The sequence below is a fragment of the Phocoena sinus genome, chromosome 6 (genome assembly GCF_008692025.1).
Source record: "Phocoena sinus isolate mPhoSin1 chromosome 6, mPhoSin1.pri, whole genome shotgun sequence".
In the NCBI taxonomy this organism is placed as follows: Eukaryota; Metazoa; Chordata; class Mammalia; order Artiodactyla; family Phocoenidae; genus Phocoena; species Phocoena sinus.
Window position 1 is genome coordinate 58,328,852 of NC_045768.1, and position 25,529 is coordinate 58,354,380.

Below are 25,529 nucleotides of genomic sequence, written 5' to 3' on the forward strand. Positions count from 1 at the left end.
CCTAGTCTGATCTCCTGAATTTATGGAGGGTAACATTTATGTTCTAAAAGGTTAAGTGACTTTCTCAAGAGCATAGTAGGAGCTGATGGCAGAACTGAGTTTAGAACCTGAGTCTTATGACCCAGATATTCTTTCCACTACTTTACAGCTGAGATCTGTTCTACACACGTCAGTCAGGTTCAGTTACACCAGTGGTTCTCAAATGTAAGCATTCATTTGAATCACCCAGAGAGCTTGTTAAAATGCAGACTGGTGGGCTCCAACTCCAGGGCTCCTGATTCAGTAGTAGGTCTGGCATGGGGTTAAGGATTTGCATTTCTAATGAGTTCTCAGGTAATGCTGATGCTGCTGGGCCAGGGATCATACCTGAGATAAGAATCACTGAAATACACTAAAGTTGTCAAATGAAACAAATATTTTTCTTTCTTTACTAATTTGTTCAGCCCTTTATTCACTTACTCATCAAATATTTATTGAACACCAACCAAGTGCCTGGCATGTTTGCTGCTGTGGCTGGGGACAGGAAACATGAAGACGAATAAAGCATGACTGTGAACTCCTGAGGAGTTCACAATTGGTGGGAAGGGAGAGATGCATAAATAATTACTAAGCAATCTTTTAAATGCAGTGATGGAGGTCTATAGAAAGTGTAATTGTTGCATAGCCCTGAAAGTAATGACATGGGGACTTCTCAGGGAAGGCTTTACCAGAGAGGTGACATTTGGGCTGGGCTCTGAAGGATAAGCAGGATTTCTCCAGGCAAAAGGAATATTATAGGCTGACCGAAGAGCACATGCAAAGGCATGGAGAATGGCATTTTTAGGAAGAGCTGGCTAAGAGTGGCAGGAACATGGAGGGGGGTGGCGTGGAACAGCAGTCAGGGAGTGGAAAAAGATACAGATGGAAAGTTATGGTGGGTGAAATAATGAAAGGCATTCCATACCCTGCCAAGTAGTCTGGAGTTCGTTTTGTGTGCTGCAGAGATACTGAAGGGTTTTAAGCTGAGACATGTTGTAAGATTACTCATGCTATAGTGTGGAGGACATAGGAGAGGGATTTCTTGGAAGCAGGGAGAAATTAAGAATCTATTATGGTAATCTACATGAGAAATGATGATAGCTGATCCAAAACAATAGCAATGGGAATGGATAGGAAAGAGCAGTAAAGGATTAAAATAACCAGGACTTGTGAACAGATCAGAAGTAAAGAATGACAATAAAGAGAGTCATAGATAATTCCACATTTTCTAGCTTTCCAGCTGACTAGATGGAAATGCTATGATTGGAGATAGGAAATAGAGGAGGTGGTGGGAGATAAGTTCATTTGGGACAAGTTGGGGTTCTGGTGTCTGTACAAAGACAGGATGCTCTGCTGTTCCTGGGAAATAGAGTCTGAGGTTCAGGAGAATGGTCCAAGATCAGTAGAGAAATTGGGGCAAAGTCAGGGAAGGGTATGAGCCTGTTTAAAGAGATGAGAAGAATTTCTTGTCCTGGATTATCATATAAATTGCTTGTCAGAGTGATAAGCGATATATCCTCAATTATAAAGAAGAGGAAACCAAGTGATTAATGATACACGTTAAACTAAGGAATAACAAGGAAAAAATGGAAAATCAGAATTTAAAATTTCTAATTTTGATAACTGAACATTTTGAGAATGGATGATAAGAAAACGACTGCAACAAAATGAATTCCCAATTCCCAGTTTTTGCTCTTAGCCAAGCTACTACTGGTTCATCACTTGAGGCTTTGGGGAAATTCTTACCTGCTCCAGGCCTCAATCTTCTCATCTGTAAAACAGGGTTGCTGAGAGGAGTAAACAATTCCTGCAAAGCATTTAGTTAGCATAATGCTTGGCACATAAAAAGGGTGCTGTAATTTTTGTTATATTTTAACAGTGGAACAGTTATACTAGAAAACGGAAAATACGAACTCTCCAAGAAAACCACTAGTAAAAGGACAAGTGAAGACCATTACTAACAATACAAAGAGAAATGCTATTCAGATGGTCCCTTCTTGCTACTTCCTGAGTACCCAGAATGGAGGTGTGTATTTGGTCTGGCGTGCCGCCTACTCTTGTTACCGAACTCAGGTTCAGCTGCTCGCTGCTCAAAAGCCAGTAACTGAGGGGCAAGTGGCAGTAGAAAGGAAAGGTGCTTTATTCAGAAGAGCTGGCAATTTGGGGAGGAGGTGGACTCATGTCTGGAGACCAACTCCAAAGATTCTGTTCAGCCATGACAATTTTCAAAGGGAAAAAGGGGAAACAACTTCAGTTAATCATCAGGGTAGGAGATCAGATTCTTCATTTTTCCATTGTGCGCAGACCTGCTGACTTCTGATCTTCCTTTGGATGCTCTCTTGCCTGCTTGGTTGGCCTGCAAATTTGCTAAGGGGGAAGCCAGGGGTAGAGAGTCAGTCATTCTTTAACTACTTAACCTTTCGTTCTTACTCCTTTTAATCCAGGAAAGGAATCAATAGGTCAAGCAGGGCATTGTGTACATTCAGTAGAGGAGAAGTCAAGAGTTAGGTTAAATGTTACCTAGTGATCTTTTTATAATTAAGGTTTATGGGGAATAGAAATAGACTACAGGAAAGGGACAAAAGAGCTGCTTACAAATCCCCACTTGTCAGACATCATTCCATTTCTATGAGGTTAGGGGTGAAGGTCCATCTTCTGTAACTTCTTCATGCTCACATAGGGTGTTGTTATTTTCAGAGTTGAAGATCTTGACATGGGTCTGCAGCATCTCTTTGCTGACAATTTTAGTTGCTTGCTTACATATATGGGCAGACCAAGCTACAATTCTTCTAATGCCCACAAAGATATATATTATTATGAGCAATAGTGTTAATCCCATTCTTTCATCAGACACTAAGTCTATGACTCTATTGTCCTAATCATTAACTGCTTGAGTGTGCTCTTTTGTGACTCTGGGAGGCCTGGGAGACTTCAGCTTTCCTACAAACAAGAGGCAGGGGACATAGAGGGGCCTTTGTACTTGGGGGGAGGGGGCCACAGGGTTCTGCTCTGTTCCGCTATGACACCTCAAAACACTTCTGATTCCTTGTATTCATTGCCTGTGCTGTGTAACGAATTACCACAAACTTGACAACTTAAAACAACTCAAATTTATTATCTCCAGTTTCACAGCACAGATACTTTGCTTAGGGTCTCACTGGGCTGAAACCAAGGTGTTGGTCGGGGCTGTGGTTCTTGGTTCTCACAGGCCCTCTTCTAAGCTCACAGGTGGTTGGCAGAATTCATTTCCTTCCAGTTGCAGAACGTTTCCCTTTGAGTTGTTGGCTGGTGATCACTCAGCACTCCAGGCTGCCTGCCATTCCTTGTCATGTGGCCCCCACAGGAAATTCTCAGTGTAGATGTTTGCTTTCTTCCAGCCTCCAAAGCACTTCCCATGCACTGACTCCCCCTCCTGCTTTGGAGGAATCTTTGGCTTCTCAAGTCTCTGGTGTCTGGACTGAGATTTAATGGGCTCATGTGATTAGCCCATGTAGATAATATCCTTATCTTAAGATCAACTGACCTGGGACCTTAATTACATCTGCAAATTTCCTTCACAGCAGCACCTAGAATGGTGTTTGAATAACTGGGAGAAGGTACATATTCACCCAGGGGTTGGGAACCTTGGGGGACCATTTTAAGAATCCTGTCTACCACACTCCTGAAGCATATGTAAGTTTAGTCACAGGACTGAGCAGTGGTTTTTAGTGGCACTGCTGCATTTAACATTTGCCCTTTTGGCTATTTCTCTACATTCCATTTACCTTTGAATGACAAGTTGCTGAATTATCTCAAAGGCTAAGAGACATGCATTTAGAAGAGTGACATATTTTTTTCTCCATGCTCTCAGGATACCTCTGAATGATGTATAATTATAGGTCTTTCACCTCTGACTCTTTGCTCGAAACACCTAAATAATCTTTGGGTCAAGGCAAGGATTTATCTGTCACACACACACACACACACAAAAAGCTTTTCAACTCGAAATTGCTTACTATTCCTCACTTCAAGATTTGAGAGATTTGAGAAGTGTCAGTTTGATCAATGTAGTCCTGGCAACAAATCAGTTGAGGTCAAGCCTGGTTTGCGGGGGTACTTGAACATGTGCTTGCCCTGAACATATATTTAATTCAGGAGCAATATATTTCACATTGTCAAATCAAGTGGCATCGTTCAAGAGGCCCCTAATTCAGACACAGCTAGGCTGAGAAACCAGTAATAAAAAGGAGCAAGGGGCAAATGCTAAGCTAAGGGTGGCGGTGAAGTACAAATCGGGGCTGAAATGCTTAACCTCTAGGGCTGCCAGCGACAGCTGTCTGCAATTGGTCCTGGTCAGGTGAAACTCCACAACTTTTTAGATTGATCTGCATTTGGCCTACACCAGTGCTGCAAGCAACAGCTGCCTAGCGATTGGCCTAGGAAAAAAAGAGACCCCTTACCTCTCCCCCAACACACAGCAAGATCCTGAAGATCAACCTATATTCAGGTCTTTTAATATGTTCAGACATATTCTTAGTTGGTCACCGGATTCCAGGTTACTCAATGTAATACACAAAGGCAACAAGAGATGGTGTAATGATTTCTTGATCATCTGGAGATATCAAAGTTTTTACTGTGTAAAGGCTGTGCTAATAGGTATCTTGGACATCATGAAAAATGTCAATATTTGAATGTATACTCACGTTTTGATCTGTGTCCCAGGGAAAACTCTAAGTTCATTTCAAATTACCTATTTTTGTACTTTTTTCTCCTTTCTTTGCTAAAGGTAATTATAAACTCTCATTTCCATGCTGTAAAGAGACTGTAAAGCCCATAAATCATAATTAAGCTGGTGTTCTTAAATTACTGAGTAATAGTCCCTTGGTTCTTGAGCCTGTTTGTCCTGCTCACCCCACTTCATCCCAAAAAAAGGGAAGATAATAGGGGCACTAAATGCACTTCCTGCATTGCAGGACTAAGGCAATGTCTCTTCTCTCTCTGAAGTCATCCCTAAAACAAACCAGGACCTCTGACTTACCACCAGCAGAAATCAAAGCAAATTTTGGAATACACCTCAAAAGAAAAACAAAGTGAAACAATTTTTAACTACAAGTTCTATTTTTTGGGGGGAGGGGAGCATTATTCCCAACTGCCTATAGACATGGTAGAACAATACTTTGCTCACACCTAGTTAAGTGACTCCAAGTTGGGAAGAACCAAACATACTTTGGCAATATATCTGATGAGTGGGCAAGTTTATTTGTTAAAAGCTCTTACTTGGTTAAAGAGTCATACTAGCATAAATTCTGGGAAAGATGTTACAATTATACTACAATATATAAGTTTTAAGAGTTATTCTATGTATCCAGTAAGTCAAGCCAAGACCAGCAAGTGATGTAATTTGGGTTTAAACTAAGAAAATGTTAGGACTACAGCTGTCCATCAATAGAATGGCTTGCCTTTTAAAGCAGGTAGTAACTTGTCTACATTAGCATTTTAGTGTCATGGGCCCTCAAGGAAGTACCCTGCTTTGGGTCCTCTCTGGTCCCTTCTAATTTAAAACTTGTATATTCACTAACATCACATGACTGAATTGTACATTTCACTTAAATACTTTGTTGTCTGCCTTACGTTGCAGTGTCTTCTCAATTGCACAGATATATAACCATCCATGCCATGAATTCTGCTGTAGACAATGCAAGAGACTTATTGTCATTTGTGAGGCTTAAAAGACTTGGACCCTTCTATACAATATTAGAAAAATAGCCCTAAAGGTACTCTACTTACTCAACCTATCATTCAAAATTTACACGTTGTGATTGGCAGTTAAATTTAAGAGTACCTTTCTGTTCTGAAAAATAGCTACATGTAACTTTATAGAGAAGCCACAGTATTTCAGAAATTAAAAAACTGGTTGGAAGCAGACTTCTCTTAAAAAGGAAGTGTCTAATATTAAGTTCTCTCAAAAGCAACTAAATTTCATCATAGAAACCTTTCCTGTGCTTGTGGAAAAAGAACCAACTCCCGCCACACTGCCCTCTCACCCCACACACAAAACACAAAAGACTTTGAATTTCTCTCAAATATTTTGGTACTTGAGGTTTTTATTTTATGCTGATTTTTATGATGATTTTTATGATTATCTAATTGTTTCATAAAGGTAATTCTTGCCTCTCTGGAACAATCCTAGTTCTGAAAGACAAGAACAACTGGACAAGAACAAGTCCTAAGTCTATCACTAAGTCTATCACTGACTTGCTGAATGACCCTGGGCAAATCACTAGGACTCTGTTTTTTAAGGTTCACTTACCACCAATGAAATAACCTCCTCAGAGTAGCTGGGAAACTCTCACAAGGTCATGGATCTGACAATGCCTTGGGAAGTATGAGTAGTACACAGATAAATGTTTTATGTACTTCTGCCTATTGCATGATGCCTATCCAGGATGAGGTGGATAGTAGGTGTTGACCCAACCATAGGAGAAGTAGATAGAACTATTTAAAATAACTTTAGCTCACTTTCTCATTTGGTTTATCATTTCCTCTGTATTTTTTAAAAATTATACCCTCCTTTCTCAAATAACACAAAGAACCTCTTCTCTGAGGGATTTATTGGTCCCTGTGGAACCTGCGAAGGCCAGAAACACTCACGGCCGATGAATGACAACCTATGTTTGTCTCTTCAGTCTTATAGTATCTGCAGGACTGAAGTCTGCCAATGTCCACGCGTCTGTCCAGAACATCCATACGCCCCATGCTTGTTCTGTGTGTCACGGGGACGCCGACAGATGACACATTCAATGGTGGTACTTCAACCAGTGCGGAAGGCCTTCCCTTTGGGGTCTGACAGGATGACTACACCCCAGCAAGCAACGCCTAGGGAAAAAACAACAGTACTTTATTCTTTATGTTGTACTTCAATTTACCAGGTGCTTTCATATATATCAACTTACTTAACCCTCACAATACTCCTTGAAGATACAATTACCATTATTTCTATCTTACAGAAAAGTGAAGCTCAGGAAAGGAAAGTTGAGAGAAAAAAAAATTGTTACTTCCCCAAAGCAAGAAAGTTACTAAAAGGGAATTGATCTGGGTAATCTAATTAAGAAGGTAAGAGATCTGAAAACTTAAAATTCTATTCACTCAGTTGGTCTGAAGAGCTAAAAAAGTCACTACATTTTACTGGACGACAGCTTGACAATCACGTAGTATTGTTACAAATAAGAACTGTGGGCCACAGTAGCCAATGGTAGACCTTAGTATGTGGGCTTTGAACCCATGTCTACAATCTACCTTCAAAGCCAAAGTTCTTAAACCAAGGTCAAGTGCTCTCACTCAGGCCTTCTCCACAATCTAGAGAAGAAGCATGGGTTTTGGTAACAGATAAGCCTGGGAATCAAAGGCTAGCTGTGTCATATCCTGGGTGTCTGACTTCGAACTCTCTGTGAAGGAAAATAGGACTACTATATTCATACCTATCTTTAATAGCTTTTGGTAGGATTAAAAAGATTGAGGCTAGTAAGAGTTCTCAAAAAAAATATTGTGATTTAAGAAAAAAGAAAGAAAGAAAAGCTTCCCAACAACTTTTTCTCCTCACCCCCATCTTAGGGGAGGGGGGTAAATGCCTGCTGCCACGTGGCCAACCCGGGCGCCCCGCCCCCGCCCACGTGGCTGCGCCCCTCTTCTCCCTCTTCCCCCAGCCCAAGGGTAGTGCCCCGAACTCTCACTGATGCCGAAGACCATCTGCGCAATCGTGCCTGGACCCGGGGGGTATCCCAGCTTCATGGGCTTCCGTGCCACCCAGTACACGTACCCGCCCGCCCCTATCAGCCCGGACCCGGAGAGCACGCGACAGCTCCAGCAGTTATTAAACAGAGGGGCTTCCGCTGGAGGGGCCGGCCCTCCGGGTGCAATGACGGGCACGGGGTTGGCGGAGGAGGCGACCTCAGGAGGCGCAACGTCCTTGACTGGCTCAAGTGGCTGGGAAACGAAAGAACCCATGATTAGGAGCTCGGTCTCAATCGTAGGAACCTTCCCACGAACTGACGTAAAAGATGTGCCCGGAAACTGAGCGCTGGCGCGCTGCACCGGAAGCAGCCCGAGGGCCGTTGGGAAATGTAGTTCTTGCTTGCCTCGGAGGAGGGAAAAGACGGAGGTGGACTACTATACGGGTGTTCTGTGGAGAAAACCTTGGCCCTGACGGAGGCCAGTTTTTTTTTTTCCCTCCCAGTCCTTTTAAGAATTTAGCCAACTCCCTAAATGTCTCAACTCGCAGTCTCCTTAGAGGAAAAGTCTGGGTTTCTAAGTGTCCTAACAGGAAAGGTGAGACCTCGGGCATGTCACTTCACCTGTTCGTGTGTTCGACTTAAAAAGGTTGGAGGTGTTTGACTTAAAAAGAGTTAAGTAGTTTGTGCCTGACTGTATGCTAGACACTTTGCTAAGCGATTATCTGCATTATGCCATTTGCTATTCCCGACCCAACACGGTATCAGTTTCCCAATACGTGACAAAACTGGTTAGGTGACATAGCCATAGTAGACCCAACGTGTGAAGATAGAATCAAATTTCTTAAACGCTACCTGTACATAATGTGAAGGGACTACACAAATATAAGACGGGTATTAAAAGTGGGTTTGAATTACCTGCATAAACACTTTTAATTTCGCTGTAGCATTTTTCATCCCACCTTTCCTTTCTTTCGGGTAGGGTTGGGTATATGTTTCTTGTTCTGGGTTGTTCTCAGAGGATTATTGGTAAGAACAAAGGCATTTAGAATTCAGAGGTGGTTTCTGTTAGAGAAGATGGGCGAAAGTAGGATTAATTTCAGGTTTGAACTTTTCTCCTTTAGAATGGCTTAAAAAATTAACAAGATAAGAAATTCACTCTTCACCTTTCTAAAACGGTGATGTGATTTTGGGTAGACTAAAAAGACAAAAATAAAGATATGGTTAAATAGGAGAAAATAAAGTAGTGAGAATACTAGATTGCCTGCTGCTTAATTACTAAGACCATCCCCTTTACTCTAAAATAAATAAATAAATCTATATCTCCGTGTGTTGTGTAGTAGAAAGACAAACTTTTGGGAAGTTTGTGATCTGTACCTAGCTCTGTCACTACGAGTCAGCCATATGACACTGGGAACGTTATTTATTCTTTCCGGCCTGTAGTTACCTCATGTTTGAAATGAGATTTGAAATAGGTGATATCTAACTTCAAAATTCTATTATGTATTAGTAATCTCTTTAGATAACATTATGCTAAGTGCTGTACCAAATGAATTCAACAGTATTTCGCTTAGAAATTCATAGTTTATGGCTGCTGCTTCTTGCTGTGCTCAGATAAAATATTCTATAGTACATTTGATTTCTTCTTATATATGTGAGAAAGAAATAATCATTTGGCAGTGGTTACCAAACATTTTGATTACACTCTATGGATAAAAAAGACTGAGCCAAAAAAAAAAAAAAAGACTGAGCCTGCAATAGAATTTATGCATGCCTATTTATTATTTATAAATTATATATTAATATACTACTTTATACAGTATTATAAGGATAAGATTAAATAATAGAAATGGAAATTTTAATATTTTCTCATATCCCAATAGATGGGATTGTGCATTATAAGGATAAGATTAAATAATAGAAATGGAAATTTTAATATTTTCTCATATCTCATAGAAAGATTAAAAAATAGAAATTATAAGGATAAGATTAAATAATAGAAATGGAAATTTTAATATTTTCTCATATCCCAATAGATGGGTATGTGAGTTTACTAATTTATATTTTATCTAAAAGCTTACCTTCTTTAGTGTGCTTGTAACAGTTAAGAATGTCAGGAGATGAGATCTTTAATTCTCCAAACAAATATTATTAGAATGGGCTACAATACTTTTGGCCAATAACAGGCAAGATTTTATTTTAACTACTGTTTTTTTAAAGTACCTTCCAAAAGATGTGTTTATTCTCTTATGATTGCCTCAAATGAATGATTTTAACCTTTTTGTGCTATTGTGATATGCCTCCAAAACTCTCAGTGGCTTCTATGGAGTCCATGTTCTAGAACTGCACATAGTGCAAATTGAAATGTACTTATATAATTTTGATTGGAAAATTATTGGAAACACTGATACCTCTTAAGATAAATGAAACAGTAGGGTCTGAGGATAAGGGTAGAGGACAGTGAAAGCAAGCAAAATTGTAATTAGAGGAAGAAGTGTGCATTTTGGGGGAAGGACATAGGAGGAAAAGGTTGAAAGCTAACTTTACCTCATTATCTCTATTATATTTATTTCTTTTACTACTTATTATCTCTACAGTTCATTTTGCACGTATGACTCACAAGGCCTATGTCGTCTCCCATAGATTTTAAAAATGCAAAAGGCGTGAAAAGGTACTTAATAAAAAGTATCCTTCACACTCTGTTCCCCAGCCGTCCAGTTCCCCTTCACCAACACAGCCAGCCATACCAGTTTCCTGTGTATCTTTTCAGAGTTATCTCTGTGCACCTGTGTGCACCTTTCCTCCAGTGATCTGGGAGATGATTTTCTAACAGTCAGTGAGTAAAGATCTTCTTCATTCTTTCGTATGGCTCCATAGGCTTCCATTGTATGGATGTACTATACTCCTATATTGATGGACATTAATAGACATTTAGAGACTGCTTCCATTCTTTTGTTATTATATATAGTGCCACAATAAATAACCTTGTGCATACATCATATCACAAACATATACATCTTAGAATATATTTCTAAAAGGGTATAGTATTTATATGCTTGATGAACAGAATCAAATTGCCCTTTATAGAAGTGGTACCAGTTTACACTCTCACCAACAAGTAAGAGAAGACCTGTTTCCCTACCCAATTCCCTAAAAGAGTGAATTATTGAACTTCAGTCTCTGCCAATCTGATAGGTGAAAATGGTTTATTTTCTTATTATAAGTGAGCTTCTTTATGTGTATTGAAGGACAATTTGTATTTCCTTTTCTGTGAACTGTCAATATTTTTGCCCATTTTTCTCATTGGATTGTCTTTTTCTCATTGATTTCTAGGAACTCTTTATAATTAGTGAGATTAACCTTTTGTTTGTGATATCAATTCACATTTTTTTCTCCCAATTTGATATTTGCCTTTTGAATTTGCATGTTGTACTTTTTACCATGCACATTTTTAAAACCTGTAATTGAGTTTATCAGTTTTTACTTTTATAGCTTTTGAGATTCATGTCATAAATAGAAAGGCCTTCCATTTTCTATGGTTTCCCCTGGGATTTTTTTTTTTAAACAGTTAAAATTTTAATATGTTTAGAATTTATCCTATTACTAGCTGTCAGGAATGGAATCAGATTTTCTTTTTCTTTTCCTTTTCTTTTCCCTGATCCATTTTTCTCAACACTGTTTATTAAATAGTCCACCTTTTCCCCACCTATTTGAAATACCACATTTTCTAAAATGCCATATATTAATGTATGTCTATTCCTGGACTTCATATTCTGTTCCATGATTTCTCTGTTTATCCATGTGCCAGTGTCACACTATTGTAATTACTGAAGTTCTGTAATGGGTTAATACTTGGAGACTGATCCCTCTCTATTACTCTTCTGTTGCAGACTTCTCTTGGCTATTTTTGCTTGTTTATTTTCCCACATGAACTTTTGACTCAACTTGATTATTCTGACAAAGTGATGCTGACATCTTTATTAGACTAGTGTGAAAATTGTAGGTTAATTTAGGAAGAATTGACACTTTTATGATGTTGAGTCATCCTGTCCAAGGACATGGAATGCTTTTTCTTTGGTTCATATCTTATTGTGTGTTCCTCTGTATCATTTTAGTCTTTTTCATAATGAGCTCACACATTTTCTCTCAGGACATTTTAAAAAATATCTTTATTGGGGTATAATTGCTTTACAATATTGTGTTAGTTTTCTGCTGTATAGCAAAGTGAATCAGCTATATGTATACATATATCCCCATATACCCTCCCTCTTGCGTCTTGCTCCCACACTCCATATCCGAAACATCTAGGTGGTCACAAAGCAAGGAGCTGATCTCCCTGTGCTATGCGGCTGCTTCCCACTAGCTATCTGTTTTACATTTGGTAGTGTATATATGTCAGTGCCACTCTCTCACTTCTTCCCATCTTACCTTTCCCCCTCCCCGTGTCCTCAAGTCCATTTTCTACATCTGCATCTGTATTCCTGTCCTGCCCCTAGGTTCTTCAGAACCATTTTTTTTTAGATTCCATATATATGTGTTAGCATACAATATTTGTTTGCTTATTCTGACTTACTTCACTCTGTATGACAGACCTCTAGGTCCATCCACCTCACTACAAATAACTCAATTTCATTTCTTTTTATGGCTGAGTAATATACCATTGTATATATGTGGCGCATCTTCTTTATCCATTCAATCTGTTGATGGACACTTAGGTTGCTTCCATGTCCTGGCTATTGTAAATAGTGCTGCAGTGAACATTGTGGTACATGACTGTTTTAAATTATGGTGTTCTCAGGGTATATGCCCAATTGTGGATTCCTGGGTTGTATGGTAGTTCTATTTTTAGTTTTTTAAGGAACCTCCATACTGTTCTCCATAGTGGCTGTATCAGTTTACATTCCCACCGACAGTGCAAGTGGTTCCCTTTTCTCCACACCCTCTCCAGCATTTACTGTTTGTAGATTTTTTGATGATGGCCATTCTGACTGGTGTGAGGTGATACCTCATTGTAGTTTTGATTTGCATTTCTCTAATGATTAGTGATGTTGAGCATCCTTTCATGTGTTTGTTGGCAACCTGTATATCTTCTTTGGAGAAATGTCTATTTAGATCTTCTGCCCATTTTTGGATTGGATTGTTTTTTTTTGATATTGAGCTGCATAAGCTGCTTGTATATTTTGCAGATTAATCCTTTGTCAGTTGCTTCATTTGCAGATATTATCTCCCATTCTTTTCGTCTTGTTTATGGTTTCTTTTGCTGTGCAAAAGCTTTTACGTTTCATTAGATCCCCTTTGTTTCTTTTTGTTTTTATTTCCATTTGTCTAGGAGGTGGGTCAAAAAGGACCTTGCTGTGATTTATGCCATAGAGTGTTCTGCCTATGTTTCCTCTAAGAGTTTTATAGTGTCTGGCCCTTGCATTTAGGTCTTTAATCCATTTTGCATTTATTTTTTGTGTAATGGTGTTAGGGAATGTTTTCCCAGCACCACTTATTGAAGTGGCTGTCTTTCCTCCATTGTATATTCTTGCCTCCTTTAGCAAAAATAAGGTGACCATAGGTGCGTGGGTTTATCTTTGGATGTTCTATCCTGTTCCATTGATCTATATTTCTGTTTTTGTGCCAGTACCATACTGTCTTGATTACTGTAGCTTTGTAGGATAGTCTGCAGTCTGGGAGCCTGATTCCTCCAGCTCCGTTTTTCTTTCTCAAGATTGCTTTGGCTATTCGGGGTCTTTTGTGTCTCCATACAAATTGTGAAATTTTTTGTTCTAGTTCTGTGAAAAATGCTGTTGGTAGTTTGATAGGGATTGCATTGAATCTGTAGATTGCTCTGGGTAGTATAGTCATTTTCACAATGTGGATTCTTCCAATCCAGGAACATGGTATATCTCTCCATCTGTTTTTATCATCATTAATTTCTTTCACCAGTATCTTATAGTTTTCTGCATACAGGTCTTTTGTGTCCTTAGATAGGTTTATTCCTAGGTATTTTATTCTTTTTGTTGCAGTGGTTAATGGGAGTGTTTCCTTAATTTCTCTTTCAGATTTTTCATCATTAGTTAGTGTATAGGCATGCAAGAGATTTCTGTGCATTAATTTTGTATCCTGCTAGTTTGCCAAATTCATTGATTAGCTCTAGTAGCTTTCTGGTATTATCTTTAGGATTCTCTATGTATAGTATCATCTCATCTCCAAACAGTGACAGTTTTACTTATTCTTTTCCACTTTGGATTCCTTTTATTTCTTTTCCTTCTCTGATTGCTGTGGCTAAAACTTCCAAAACTATGTTGAATAATAGTGGTGAGAGTCGGCAACCTTGTCTTGTTCCTGATCTTAGTGGAAGTGGTTTCAGTTTTTCATCATTGAGAACGATGTTGGCTGTGCGTATGTCATATACGGCCTTTATTATGTGGAGATAAGTTCAGTCTATGCCTACTTTCTGGAGGATTTTATCATAAATGGGTGTTAACTTTTGTTGAAAGCTTTTTCTGCATCTATTGACATGATCATATGGTTTTTCTCCTTCAATTTGTTTATGTGGTGTATCACATTGATTGATTTGCATGTATTGAAGAATCTTGGCATTCCTGGGATGAACCCCACTTGATCATGCTGTGTGATCCTTTTAATGTGCTGTTGGATTCTATTTGCTGGTGTTTTGTTGAGGATTTTTGCATCTATGTTCATCAGTGGTATTGGCCTCTAGTTTTCTTTTTTTGTGACCTCTTTGTCTGGTTTTGGTATCAGGGTGATGGTGGCCTTGTAGAATGAGTTTGGGAGTGTTCCTCCCTCTGCTATATTATGGAAGAGTTTGAGAAGGCTAGGTGTTAGCTCTTCTCTAAATGTTTGATAGAATTCACCTGTGTAGCCATCTGGTCCTGGACTTTTGTTTGTTGGAAGATTTTTAATCACAGTTTCAACTTCAGTGCTTGTGATTGGTCTCTTTATATTTTCTATTTCTTCCTGGTTGTGTCTCAGAAGGTTGTGCTTTTCTAAGAATTTGTCCATTTCTTCCAGGGTGTCCATTTTATTGGCATATACTTGCTTGTAGTCATCTCTCATGATCCTCTGTATTTCTGCAGTGTCAGTTGTTACTTTTCCTTTTTCATTTCTAATTCTGTTGATTTCAGTCTTTTCCCTTTTTTCTTGATGCGTCTGGCTAATGGTTTATGTTTTGTTTATCTTCTCAAAGAACAAGCTTTTAGTTTTATTGATCTTTGCTATCGTTTCCTTCATTTCTTTTTCATTTATTTCTGATCTGATCGTTATGATTTCTTTCCTTCTGCTAACTTTGGGGATTTTTTGTTCTTCTTTCTGTAATTGCTTTAGGTGTAAGGTTAGCTTGTTTATTGGAGATGATTCCTGTTTCCTGAGGTAGGATTGTGTTGCTATAAAATTCCCTCTTAGAACGGCTTTTGCTGCTTCCCATAGGTTTTGGGTCGTCTTGTTTTAATTGTCATTTGTTTCGAAGTATTTTTTGATTTCCTCTTTGTTGTCTTCAGTGATCTCTTGGTTATTTAGTAGTGTAATGTTTAGCCTCCATGTGTTTGTATTTTTTACATTTTTTCCCCTGTAATTGATATCTAGTCTCATAGCGTTGTGGTCAGAAAAGATACTTGATATGATTTCAATTTTCTTAAATTTACCAAGGCTTGATTTGTGACCCAAGATATGGTCTATCCTGGAAAATGTTCCCTGACCACTTGAGAACAAAGTGTATTCTGTTGTTTTGGGGTGGGTTGTCCTGTAAATATAATTAAGTCCATCTTGTTTAATGTGTCATTTAAAGCCTGTGTTTCCTTATTTATTTTCATTTTTGCTGATCTGTCCATTTGTGAAAGTGGGGTGTTAACGTCCCCTACTATTATTGTGTTACTGTCGATTTCCCCTTTTATGGCCGTTAGCCTTTGCCTTATGTATTGAGGTGCTCCTGTGTTAGGTCCATAAATATTTACAATTGTTATATCTTCTTTGTGGTTTGATCCATTGATCATTATGTTTTGTCCTCTTTGTGTCTTCTAATAGTCTTTATTTTAAAGTCTATTTTGTCTGATATGAGAATTGCTACTCCAGCTTTCTTTTGATTTCCATTTGCATGGAATATCTTTTTCCATCTCCTTACTTTCAGTCTGTACGTGTCCCTAGGTCTGAAGTGGGTCTCTTGTAGACATCATATATATGGGTCTTGATTTTGTGTCCATTCAGCCAGTCTATGTCTTTTGGTTGGAGCATGTAATCCATTTACATTTAAGGTAATTGTCAGTATGTATGTTCCTATTACCATTTTCTTAATTGTTTTGGGTTTGTTATTGTACATCTTTCCTTCTCTTGTGTTTCCTGCCTAGAGAAGTTCCCTTAGCATTTGTTTTAAAGCTGGATTGTTGGTGCTGAATTCTCTTAGCTTTTGCTTGTCTCTAAAGGTTTTAATTTCTCCATCGAATCTGAATGAGATCCTTGCAGAGTAGAGTAATCTTGGTTGTAGGTTTTCCCTTTCATCACTTTAAGTATGTCCTTCCTCTCCCTTCTGGCTTGCACAGTTTCTGCTGAAAGATCAGCTGTTAACCTTATACATTGTACCTTATACATTGTAACTTTGTACATTATTTGTTGCTTTTCCCTTGCTGCTCTCAATATTTTTTCTTTGTATTTAATTTTTGAAAGTTTGATTAATATGTGTCTTCGCGTTTTTCTCCTTGGATTTATCCTGTATGGGACTGTCTGTGCTTCCTGGACTTGATTGACTATTTTCTTTCCCATATTAGGGAAGTTTTCAACTATAATCTCTTCAAATTTTTGTCAGTCCTTGTCTTTTTCTGTTTTTCTCTTGGGACCCCTATAATTTGAACGTTGGTGTGTTTAATGTTGTCCCAGAAGTCTCTGAGACTGTCCTCAAGTCTTTTCATTCTTTTTTCTTTATTCTACTCTGTGGTACTTATTTCCACTATTTTATCTTCCAGGTCACTTATCCATCTGCTGCCTCCATTATTCTGCTATTGATTCCTTCTAGAGAATTTTTAATTTCATTTATTGTGTTGTTAATCATTGTTTGTTTGCTCTTTACTTCTTCTAGTTCCTTGTTAAATGTTTCTTATATTTTCTCCCTTCTGTATCCAAGCTTTTGGATAATTTACTATCATTACTCTGAATTCTTTTTCAGGTAAAATGCCTATTTCCTCTTCATTTGTTTGGTCTGGTGAGTGTTTACTTTGCTCCTTCATCTGCTGTATATTTCTCTGTCTTCCCATTTTGCTTAACTTGCTGTGTTTGAGGTCTCCTTTTCTCAGGTTGCAGGTTCAAATTTCCTGTTTTCTTTCGTGTCTGCCCCCAATGGGTAAGGTTGGTTAAGTGGGTTATGTAGGCTTCCTGGTGGAGGGGATTGGTGCTTGTGTTCTGGTAGATGAGGCTGGATCTTCTCTTTCTGGTGGGCAGGACCGCATCTGGTGGTGTTTCTTGGGTTGTCTGTGAACTTATTATGATTTTAGGCAGGCTCTCTGTTACTGGGTGGGGTCGTGTTCCTGTCTTGCTTGTTGATTGGCATGGTGTTTCCTGCACTGGAGCTTGCTGGTCGTTGAGTGGAGCTGGGTCTTACTGTTGAGATGGAGATCTCTGGGAGAGTTCTCACTGATTGATATTATGTGGGGCTGGGAGGTCTCTGGTGGTCCAATCTCCTGAACTCAGTTCTCCCAACTCAGAGGCTCAGGCCTTACACCTGGCTGGACCACAAAGACACTGTCAGCTACATGGCTCAGAAGAAAAGGGACAAAAAAAAGAAAGAAAAATAAAATAAAATTTTAAAAAATTATTAAAAAGTAATAAAAGAAAAGAGCTCAACCAAACCAATAAATAAATCCACCAGTGATAACAAGTGCTAAAAACTATACTAAGATAAACATAAAATTCAGAAACTAGTCAGTCATATGCAGCAAACCCCAAGTCTACAGTTGTTCCCAAAGTCCGCGGCCTTAATTTTGGGATGATTTGTTGTCTATTCAGGTATTCCACAGGTGCAGGGTACATCAAGTTGATTGTGGAGGTTTAATCCGCTGCTCCTGTGGGTGCATGGAGAAGTTTCTCTTTCTCTTCTTTGTTCGCAGCATTCAGCTTTGGATTTGGCCCCGCTTCTGTAAGTAGGTCACTCTCTGGCATCTGTTCTTCGTCCAGAGAGGAGGGTGTTAAAGGAGCGGATGATTAGGAGGCTCTGGCTCACTCAGGCCGGGGGGAGAGAGGGGTATGGAATGCCGGGCAAGCCTGCGGTGACAGAGTCCAGCATGACGTTGCACCAGCCTGAGGCGCACCATATGTTCTCCTGGGGAAGTTGTCCCTGGACCACAGGACCCTGGCAGTGGTGGGCTTCACAGGCTCCTGGGAGGGGAGTTGTGCATAGTGACCTGTGCTTGCACTCAGGATTCTTGGTGCCTGCAGCAGCAGCCTTAACGTTTCATGCCCGTCTCTGGTGTCTGCACTTATAGCTGTGGCTCACGCCCATCTCTGAAGCTCGTTTAGGTGGTGCTCTGAATCTCGTCTCCTCACGCACCCTGAAACAATGGTCTCTTGCCTCTTAGGCAGTTTCAGACTTCTTCCTGGACTCCCTCTCAGTTAGCTGTGGCACATTAGCCCCCTTCAGGCTGTGTTCATGCAGCCAACGCAGGGGAGTGTCCTATTCCTGGGACTGACCTCCAAAGCCTGAGCCTCAGCTCCCAGCCCCACCCACCCCAGTGGGTGAGCAGACAAGCCTCTCGGGCTGGTGAGTGCTGGTCTACACTGATCCTCTGTGTGGGAATCTCTCCTCTTTGCCCTCTGCACCCCTGTTGCTGTGCTCTCCTCCGTGGCTCTGAAGCTTCTTCCCCCCTCCATCTCTACCAGTGAAGGGGCTCCCTATAGTGTGGAAACTTTTTCTCCTTCACAGCTCCCTCCCAGATGGGCAGGTCCTGTCCCTATTCTTTTGTCTCTGTTTTTTCTTTTTTCTTTTGCCCTACCCAGGTACATGGGGATTTTCTTGCCTTTTGGGAAGTCTGAGGTCTCTGCCAGTGTTCAGTAGGTGTTCTGTAGGATTTGTTACAGATGTAGTTATATTTTTGATGTATTTGTGGGGAGGAAGGTGATGTCCACGTCTTACTCCTCCACCATCTTGAAGGTCCTCCTCTCAGACATTTTAATCTTTCATGTTTTTATTGAAAATAAGGGATTTTTACTTCTGTTGTGTCTTCTAACTGGCTGTTGTTTGACTCTTAGAAGGTTATTGATTTCCATGTATCCTAATCTTAACTTAGCAGTGCCTTCTGTTGAACTTTTGAAATGTGGTCGATAGTTTGTGTGTGTGTGTGTGTAATCCTTCTTGATTTTAGAGATCACTTTTATACCCACTTCATAAGAAGAATTTGGAAACATTCCTTCTTTTTATGTGCTCTCAAGAGTTAAAATACCATTGGAATTACCTGCTTTTTAAAAGTTTTGTTAGAATTTCCCTGTGAAATTGTCTAATCCAGGCACCTTATTATTTTGGTGGGGGGAAGGGAAATGGAGAGGAGGTTCTTTGACATTTTCTCTATTTGAATTTTGGAAATCTTTAAATTTTCTGCTGTAAATAATTATGTTAAATTATATATTTCTGGAGTATTAGCTACTTCATCCCAGTTTTCACATTTATTTGCATTAAGTTGAGAAGAGTAGTCCCTTACAATTCCTTTATTTATAATCTGTGTGGAGCCTATAAATGCTAACTTTTATATAAAAACAAACAAAAGAAAACTTTGCAGATGTGATTAATTAAGGTTCTTGAAATGGAGTGATTATGCTTGGATTATCTGCGCAGGTCCTAAATGCAATCACAAGTGTCCTTATAAGTAACATGCAGAAAGAAGATTACACAATAGAAGAAAAGCCCATATGACTACAGAAGTAGAGATAGGAGTGATGTGGCCACAAGTCAAGGAATGCTGGCAGCCTCTAGAAACTAACTGGAAGAGGCAAGGGCCATTTTCTCCCCTAGAGCCTCTAGAGGGAGTACAAGCCTGCTAATACCTTGTTTACAGTTCAGTGATACTGATTTCAGGCTCTTGCCTTGACATTGTGAGAGAATAAATTTCTGTTTTCTTAAGCCACTAAGTCTGTTATAGCAGCCACTGGAAACTAATAAATGCACTCAATTAAACTTTTGTTCCAGAGTCTGCACTCTGAAGAACCTAGGTTAAGGCAGCAAAGTATAACCACTTGGGATAGTACTTTCTTTTCTTAAGGATTTTTTATTACTCCACTATCTTCTGACATTGGATATTGTTGTGGAGAATTCTGAGGCCAGGCCAGTTTATTTTCTGATGTAAGTGACTAGATCTTTTGCCTAGATGCCCAAATGATTTTCTTTTTTTTCTTCCTTTCCACCTTCCTTCCTTCCTTCCTTCTTAAAGTTGTTGAAGTCCAATAACATCTTTACTAGAATATATATCTTTGTGGACTATTCTAGCTCAGTTTTCCAGGCACAAACAACTATATATATATTCTGTTGTCTTTATCCCAAGAATATTTATCTGAATTATATCTTTTTTAAAGCACACTTATTGTTTTCTCATAACCAAATACAGCCAAATAGTATTACTTCCACTCACTCATCGTTAAAGACAAGAGGATAATTCATTGGATATTTTAAAATAGTGCACTGTATAACAAAAAAAATTAAATTTACAAAAGTAGCTCAATTAATTATGTAAAATGGTAATTAAGAAAAGAACAAAACTAATTTGTTTCTTTCCTCATAAATAGACATTTAAAGCATTCTGTTAGTCTTAATGTTATCTTTATGTTAAAGTAGCTCAGAGTGTGGTACACATAGTTTCATCTAGAAATGTATGCAATTTACACACCTCATATGAATGAATAAAATTTGCATAACAAAATGAATACAGAGAACCCTAGGCTTTCATGTTAAAATTTGGTGTTGAACTATCTTTTATGACCTTATAGATTATTACATAAGACATATTTTCATACATTTATAATCTTAAGAAGAGAAAAATAATTGTTTCTTGGAAAAGATCTCCCAGTAACCATTTGGTTTATGATAGGATAAACTGAACCTCTAAGAGTTTAGTGTCTACCAAATCTGAAATCCTTAGCTTGAGTCAAAACATCAGATATGCCACATATTTCACAGTTTCCTAAGTCATGGCTCTGCCTTTTCTCCTGAAGTACTGACAGATTATGCACTTTTAGGGGGTATCCCTGGCATGGTGGTTTTCTGTGTGTTGTTATTTTTATTATTATTATTGTCTATGAACTATATTATTTCTCCTCCTTTCCTCCTCTGACATGCTCTTCTATTTTACTTAATTGTAACTCCATTCAGAGCATTCTGGAGAATATTCCTCTAAGAAAATAAATTTTAGAGATGAAAAATTAGAGAGAATAAGACTGGGTATTGGTATGTGCCTGGCTTTCCCTGTATTTGCTGCAAACTTCTGCCAGATTGATGATGTTGAAGTTTTAAATGTGATGGCAAGCTCCATACCTCTGATTTTTTTTTTTTTTTTTTTTTTAGAGAATCAGCAGCATCTACCTATGGCTCCTTTTTTTAATAGAACTTTGTGAAGATCTTTTCAGCCTTTCATTGTTTATTTTCTTTTCTTATTTTTTCATTCTTAGGCTCAAAGCATTCCACATGACTCTTTATTTCTAATTTTTTCTCCATATGCCTTTTTAGATATACAGTTTTGGTTATATGCCCATTTATAGGCATTTGATCATTTTTTGGAGCTTTGCTTCTAATGCATGGTTCTGCCGGCTTATTCTGTTGCTGAATTAAAAAGTAGATCTCATAAAAGACCTCCCACCCAAAACTTCTGTAGGTCTGTCTCTGTGACGGGCCTCCATTTCTAGAAAAGAAAAGGATCTGCATTTTTAACTTCCACAGCATAGGGTTGGAGATGCCTGAAGATGAAGAGCAACATTCTAGTCCATAATCTTCTGGACTTTCATACCTTCAAATACTTTTCTTTTTCCACGTCTTCAGAATGAGCAGTAGCTGCTTTGTGCAGTGATCCGTTTGCAATTCCAGTGATAAATGGGCCTGTTCAGACCATGTCAGCTCATAGATTGAGAAAGATATATGTCTGCCTTTCTGTGACAAGAACTAGCCTCTACTTATTTCCCTGCAGCTAACAATCTGTTATTTTATTTTGTTGGTGAGTATGTTTGAGGGAATCTTCATTGCTTTCATAGACCTTGGGATGGGCAATGGCCAGAGAGCCATGGCTGCAGCATCAGCATGTGGAGGAGAACACCAGTGCAGTGTGACATGCTGTAATCCCTCACTTGTGCCCCGGGGGCCTGGTGTGGGCTCAGCACGCCATCTTCACGCTGTACTGTTGCCAAAATGGATCTTCCCTTTAAATATTTGTTGTATTTTTTCTTTTTTCTTAAAAAAAAAATCCCAATTATGAACGCTGTTGTATCTCTTTTCATTTTCTTACAAATCCTTTTCATTTCTTTTTCTTACAAATCCTTTTCATTTGTTTTCTTATTTAGTTTAGCTTTTCTCCTTAATGTGTTTATAACAGTGTCTGTTCTCCCTCATATTCCTCTACTTTGTCCTTAAAAATTTGATGATTTTATTTTTTCTGCCACTGCTTTTCTTGAGCTCTGACAACTTACATATTTTATCTTCTCCTGCTGTCTAGTCATCTTGTCTGTGAGTTCTTTTATTTGTGCTTTGAGATCTTCCTTCATCGAGTCAGTTACTTCTTAAGTTTTTAAAATTCAGGGAGAAATATTTGGTCATAATTTTTACATGCTCCATTACAATATTTTTTCTGGATGTTATGAATCTACCATGTATTTTTTTCTCATTTCTTACATTATTGTCCATTTTCCTTGAATATCCTGATTTTGCTCCCTTGTTTAACTATTGCTGAAAAGGTGAGCTTTCTCAGCCATTAGGAGCAGGTTTACATCAGGACAGAGCCAGAACTGAATTCCAGGCCAGTTGGAATTATCCCCATGTTTCAGGGAGTCTTATGCGAGTTTCCATAGCCTGCTTTTCTCCTCAGTGAATGGAATAGGCAGTGTTGTTTTTTGTTGTTGTTTTCTTTTTTTTTTTTTAAATCACATCTTTTTCCTTCTACACTGCCACAGAGACAGTGTGCTTCCTGCATACATGGCTTCTTGGTGGGATTCCTTATTTAACTCTACCTTCTTTTCTTCAAGGAATAAAACTAGTTCTAGGGAACCTAGGGATTAAGTTTAGCAACTCAAGGTGTGCCCTTCACCTTAAAAAATTATGCTTTGCTGACTCATTCTGATATCTGCAGCTATAATGCCCTCACTCTGCTGTCTCTTCTTTCAAACACACCCCTTGTGTGATCACCACTGCTACAGTGATTGCGTGTGTACATGTTGCAGCGGAGCCTCATCAGCCTTGGTCCCTTGGTCATTATAATGAACAGAATACGCCTCTTGACCTGTTCTGTATAAGAGAAAAAGTTTATTCTTCTGTTATATTATGTCCCTGAGGTTTGAGGTTGTTTGTTACTATAGCATAACTTAGCCTATTTTGACTCATACACTTGGTTCACAACTGTGGGGTGTTACCCTAGAGGGCATTTGGAAACAGTAAGAGGCACTTTTGGTTGTCATAATGACAGTGTCCAGGGGCCAGGGATATTGAATCTCTAGTAATGCTTTTAACAGCCCTATGCAATAAAGATTGCTTTGCTGAATTGTCAATCTTTTCCCCATTGAAAAACTCAGTAAATGTCTTGACAAGTACAGACAAGGTGCCTTCCTAAAATGAGTGCCCATTACTGAAACCTTGCCCAAACTGGATATTCTTGGCATTTTGGAAGGTCTTCTATTTTAAGTAATTCAGATAATTTCAAATTTACCAATGTATACCTGTATACTTAGTATTTCCTAAATATAATACCCATGAGTGGACTGTTAGGGTTTATTAATTTTTGTTTCATTCTCATATTGTTATTAATATCTGGTAAATATCTGTGGATTTCATTAGAGTGAAATATCTTCTCAGGCCAGTGTTTGATAAAGTGCTTTCCATGTTATGAGTGCCCATTAGTAAAATGTGGGTTCCCCTTTTGTTTTCTGTAGTTTGAACTGACAAGAGGCTTGGAAAATAAACAATTGAAAAAGACATTCCCAAAAGGTAGCCATCAAGTGTAATAATACTCAAGTCAAATGGCCCGGCTGTCATAGTAAAATACAGCCTATTGACGTCCTTCTCACTAGGGTAAAGCACTGCTTGCCACTTACAACAGACAGCATGGAGAGAAAGTATCACCCTTAGAACTGCAGGAGGGAATATCCCATGTAGCTAAGAAAAAGGCACAAAACAAATCTGGTTGCATGTGTCCCTAGTAGATAACCACACATTTTTGTAAGGGGGAGGGTGGGCTACATAATTGTCTTACTTTAACCGTCAGAATAAATAGCTCCATAGTTAAAATATAACTGAGAATGACTAGCAACATTTTAAAAAAATCATTAAAAAAAATCATTAAAGACCAGCTAGGTACCAACTTCTCATGGAGACAGGTGGAGGGGACAGCTTACACAAAGATGAGCAGGATAGAGCCTACCTTCTTGGCTTTTGGAATCTTATCTGGAAGCTAAGCATATGCATAAATAAATCTAATACCTGTAGGTTGTGACAAATGTTATAACAGAGGTAGTAAGAAGATTTAGTGAGAATGTAGGAAAAAAAGATTTCTAATTGAATGGAGGCACATGAGTTAAATCTAGGAGGAAGAATATTTTAAGTTGAACCTTAAAAGAAGACTACTGTGTGGACTGCTGAATAGCATGTAAATATAACTGACTTCATTGTCTCAAGGCAGGGTTAAGAGGTGTAATAACTAACATCAGTAACATGTTTTGCAGTTAAATAATGCTATTACATACATTATTCTTATGACTGTATTAATATTAATAGATGATTTATATAATTAGAACCTGAAAAATAGAGGCTTTCAAATGATTTAAAATAGGGTATTCTAAAAATGATACAATAATTTACCACTGAGTCTGAAGCTTATGATTTTGTGTGTGTGTGTGTGTGTGTATGTGTGTATAAGATGTTCATGACTTGCAAAATGGCAGCTAATTTACACAGTAGATGCCCACATTTCTTCTGTCTACCAACATTGGGTCCTTGCAGTACCTCATTCAACCAGAACCAAAAATGAAAACATCATTCAAAATGATGTTTAAGTAAATTCTGTTCTTATAAGAGCAACCATTCTTACAGCCTAGTACTAATGTTCTTTTCTTTTGAATTTTTAAATTTTATTTATTTTTTATACAGCAGGTTCTTATTAGTTATCCATTTTATACATATTAGTGTATATATGTCAATCCCAATCTCCCAATTCATTGCACCACCACCACCACCCCCGCCCATTTCCCGCTTTGGTGTCCATAAGTTTGTTCTCTACATCTGTGTCTCTATTTCTGCTCTGCAAGCCAGTTAATCTGTACCATTTTTCTAGGTTCCACATATATGCATTAATATACAATATTTGTTTTTCTCTTTCTGACTTACTTCACTCTGTATGACAATCTCTAGATCCATCCACATCTCTACAAATGACCCAATTTCGTTCCTTTTTATGGCTGCGTAATATTCCATTGTATATACGTACCACATCTTCTTTATCCATTCATCTGTCGATGGGCATTTAGGTTGCTTCCATGACCTGGCTATTATAAATAGTGCTGCAATGAACATTGGGGTGCATGTGTCTTTTTGAATTATGGCTTTCTCTGGGTATATGCCCAGTAGTGGGATTGCTGGATCAT

General features: G+C 38.5%; 1 protein-coding gene across 1 annotated transcript; it reads right to left on the reverse strand.

Annotated features, from left to right (window-relative positions):
- Positions 1–6,073: 6,073 nt before the first annotated feature.
- On the reverse strand, positions 6,074–8,024 carry DMAC1 (distal membrane arm assembly complex 1). The gene is made up of 2 exons (XM_032635473.1): positions 7,728–8,024; positions 6,074–6,873 (listed from the first exon to the last, which is right to left on the reverse strand). The coding sequence occupies exons 1-2, from the start codon at positions 7,999–8,001 to the stop codon at positions 6,809–6,811; spliced, it is 339 nt and encodes a 112-aa protein (XP_032491364.1). The 5' UTR covers positions 8,002–8,024; the 3' UTR covers positions 6,074–6,808.
- Between the last annotated feature and the right edge of the window lie 17,505 nt (positions 8,025–25,529).

Excerpts from the sequence above, each read along its gene's own strand:
- DMAC1 (XM_032635473.1), bottom strand. The coding sequence starts at position 8,001 with ATGGGTTCTTTCGTTTCCCAGCCACTTGAGCCAGTCAAGGACGTTGCG. Across the intron at positions 6,874-7,727 it reads GCAGATGGTCTTCGGCATCA|GCGTTGCTTGCTGGGGTGTA; the intron begins GTGAGAGTTCGG and ends TTTTTTCCCTAG.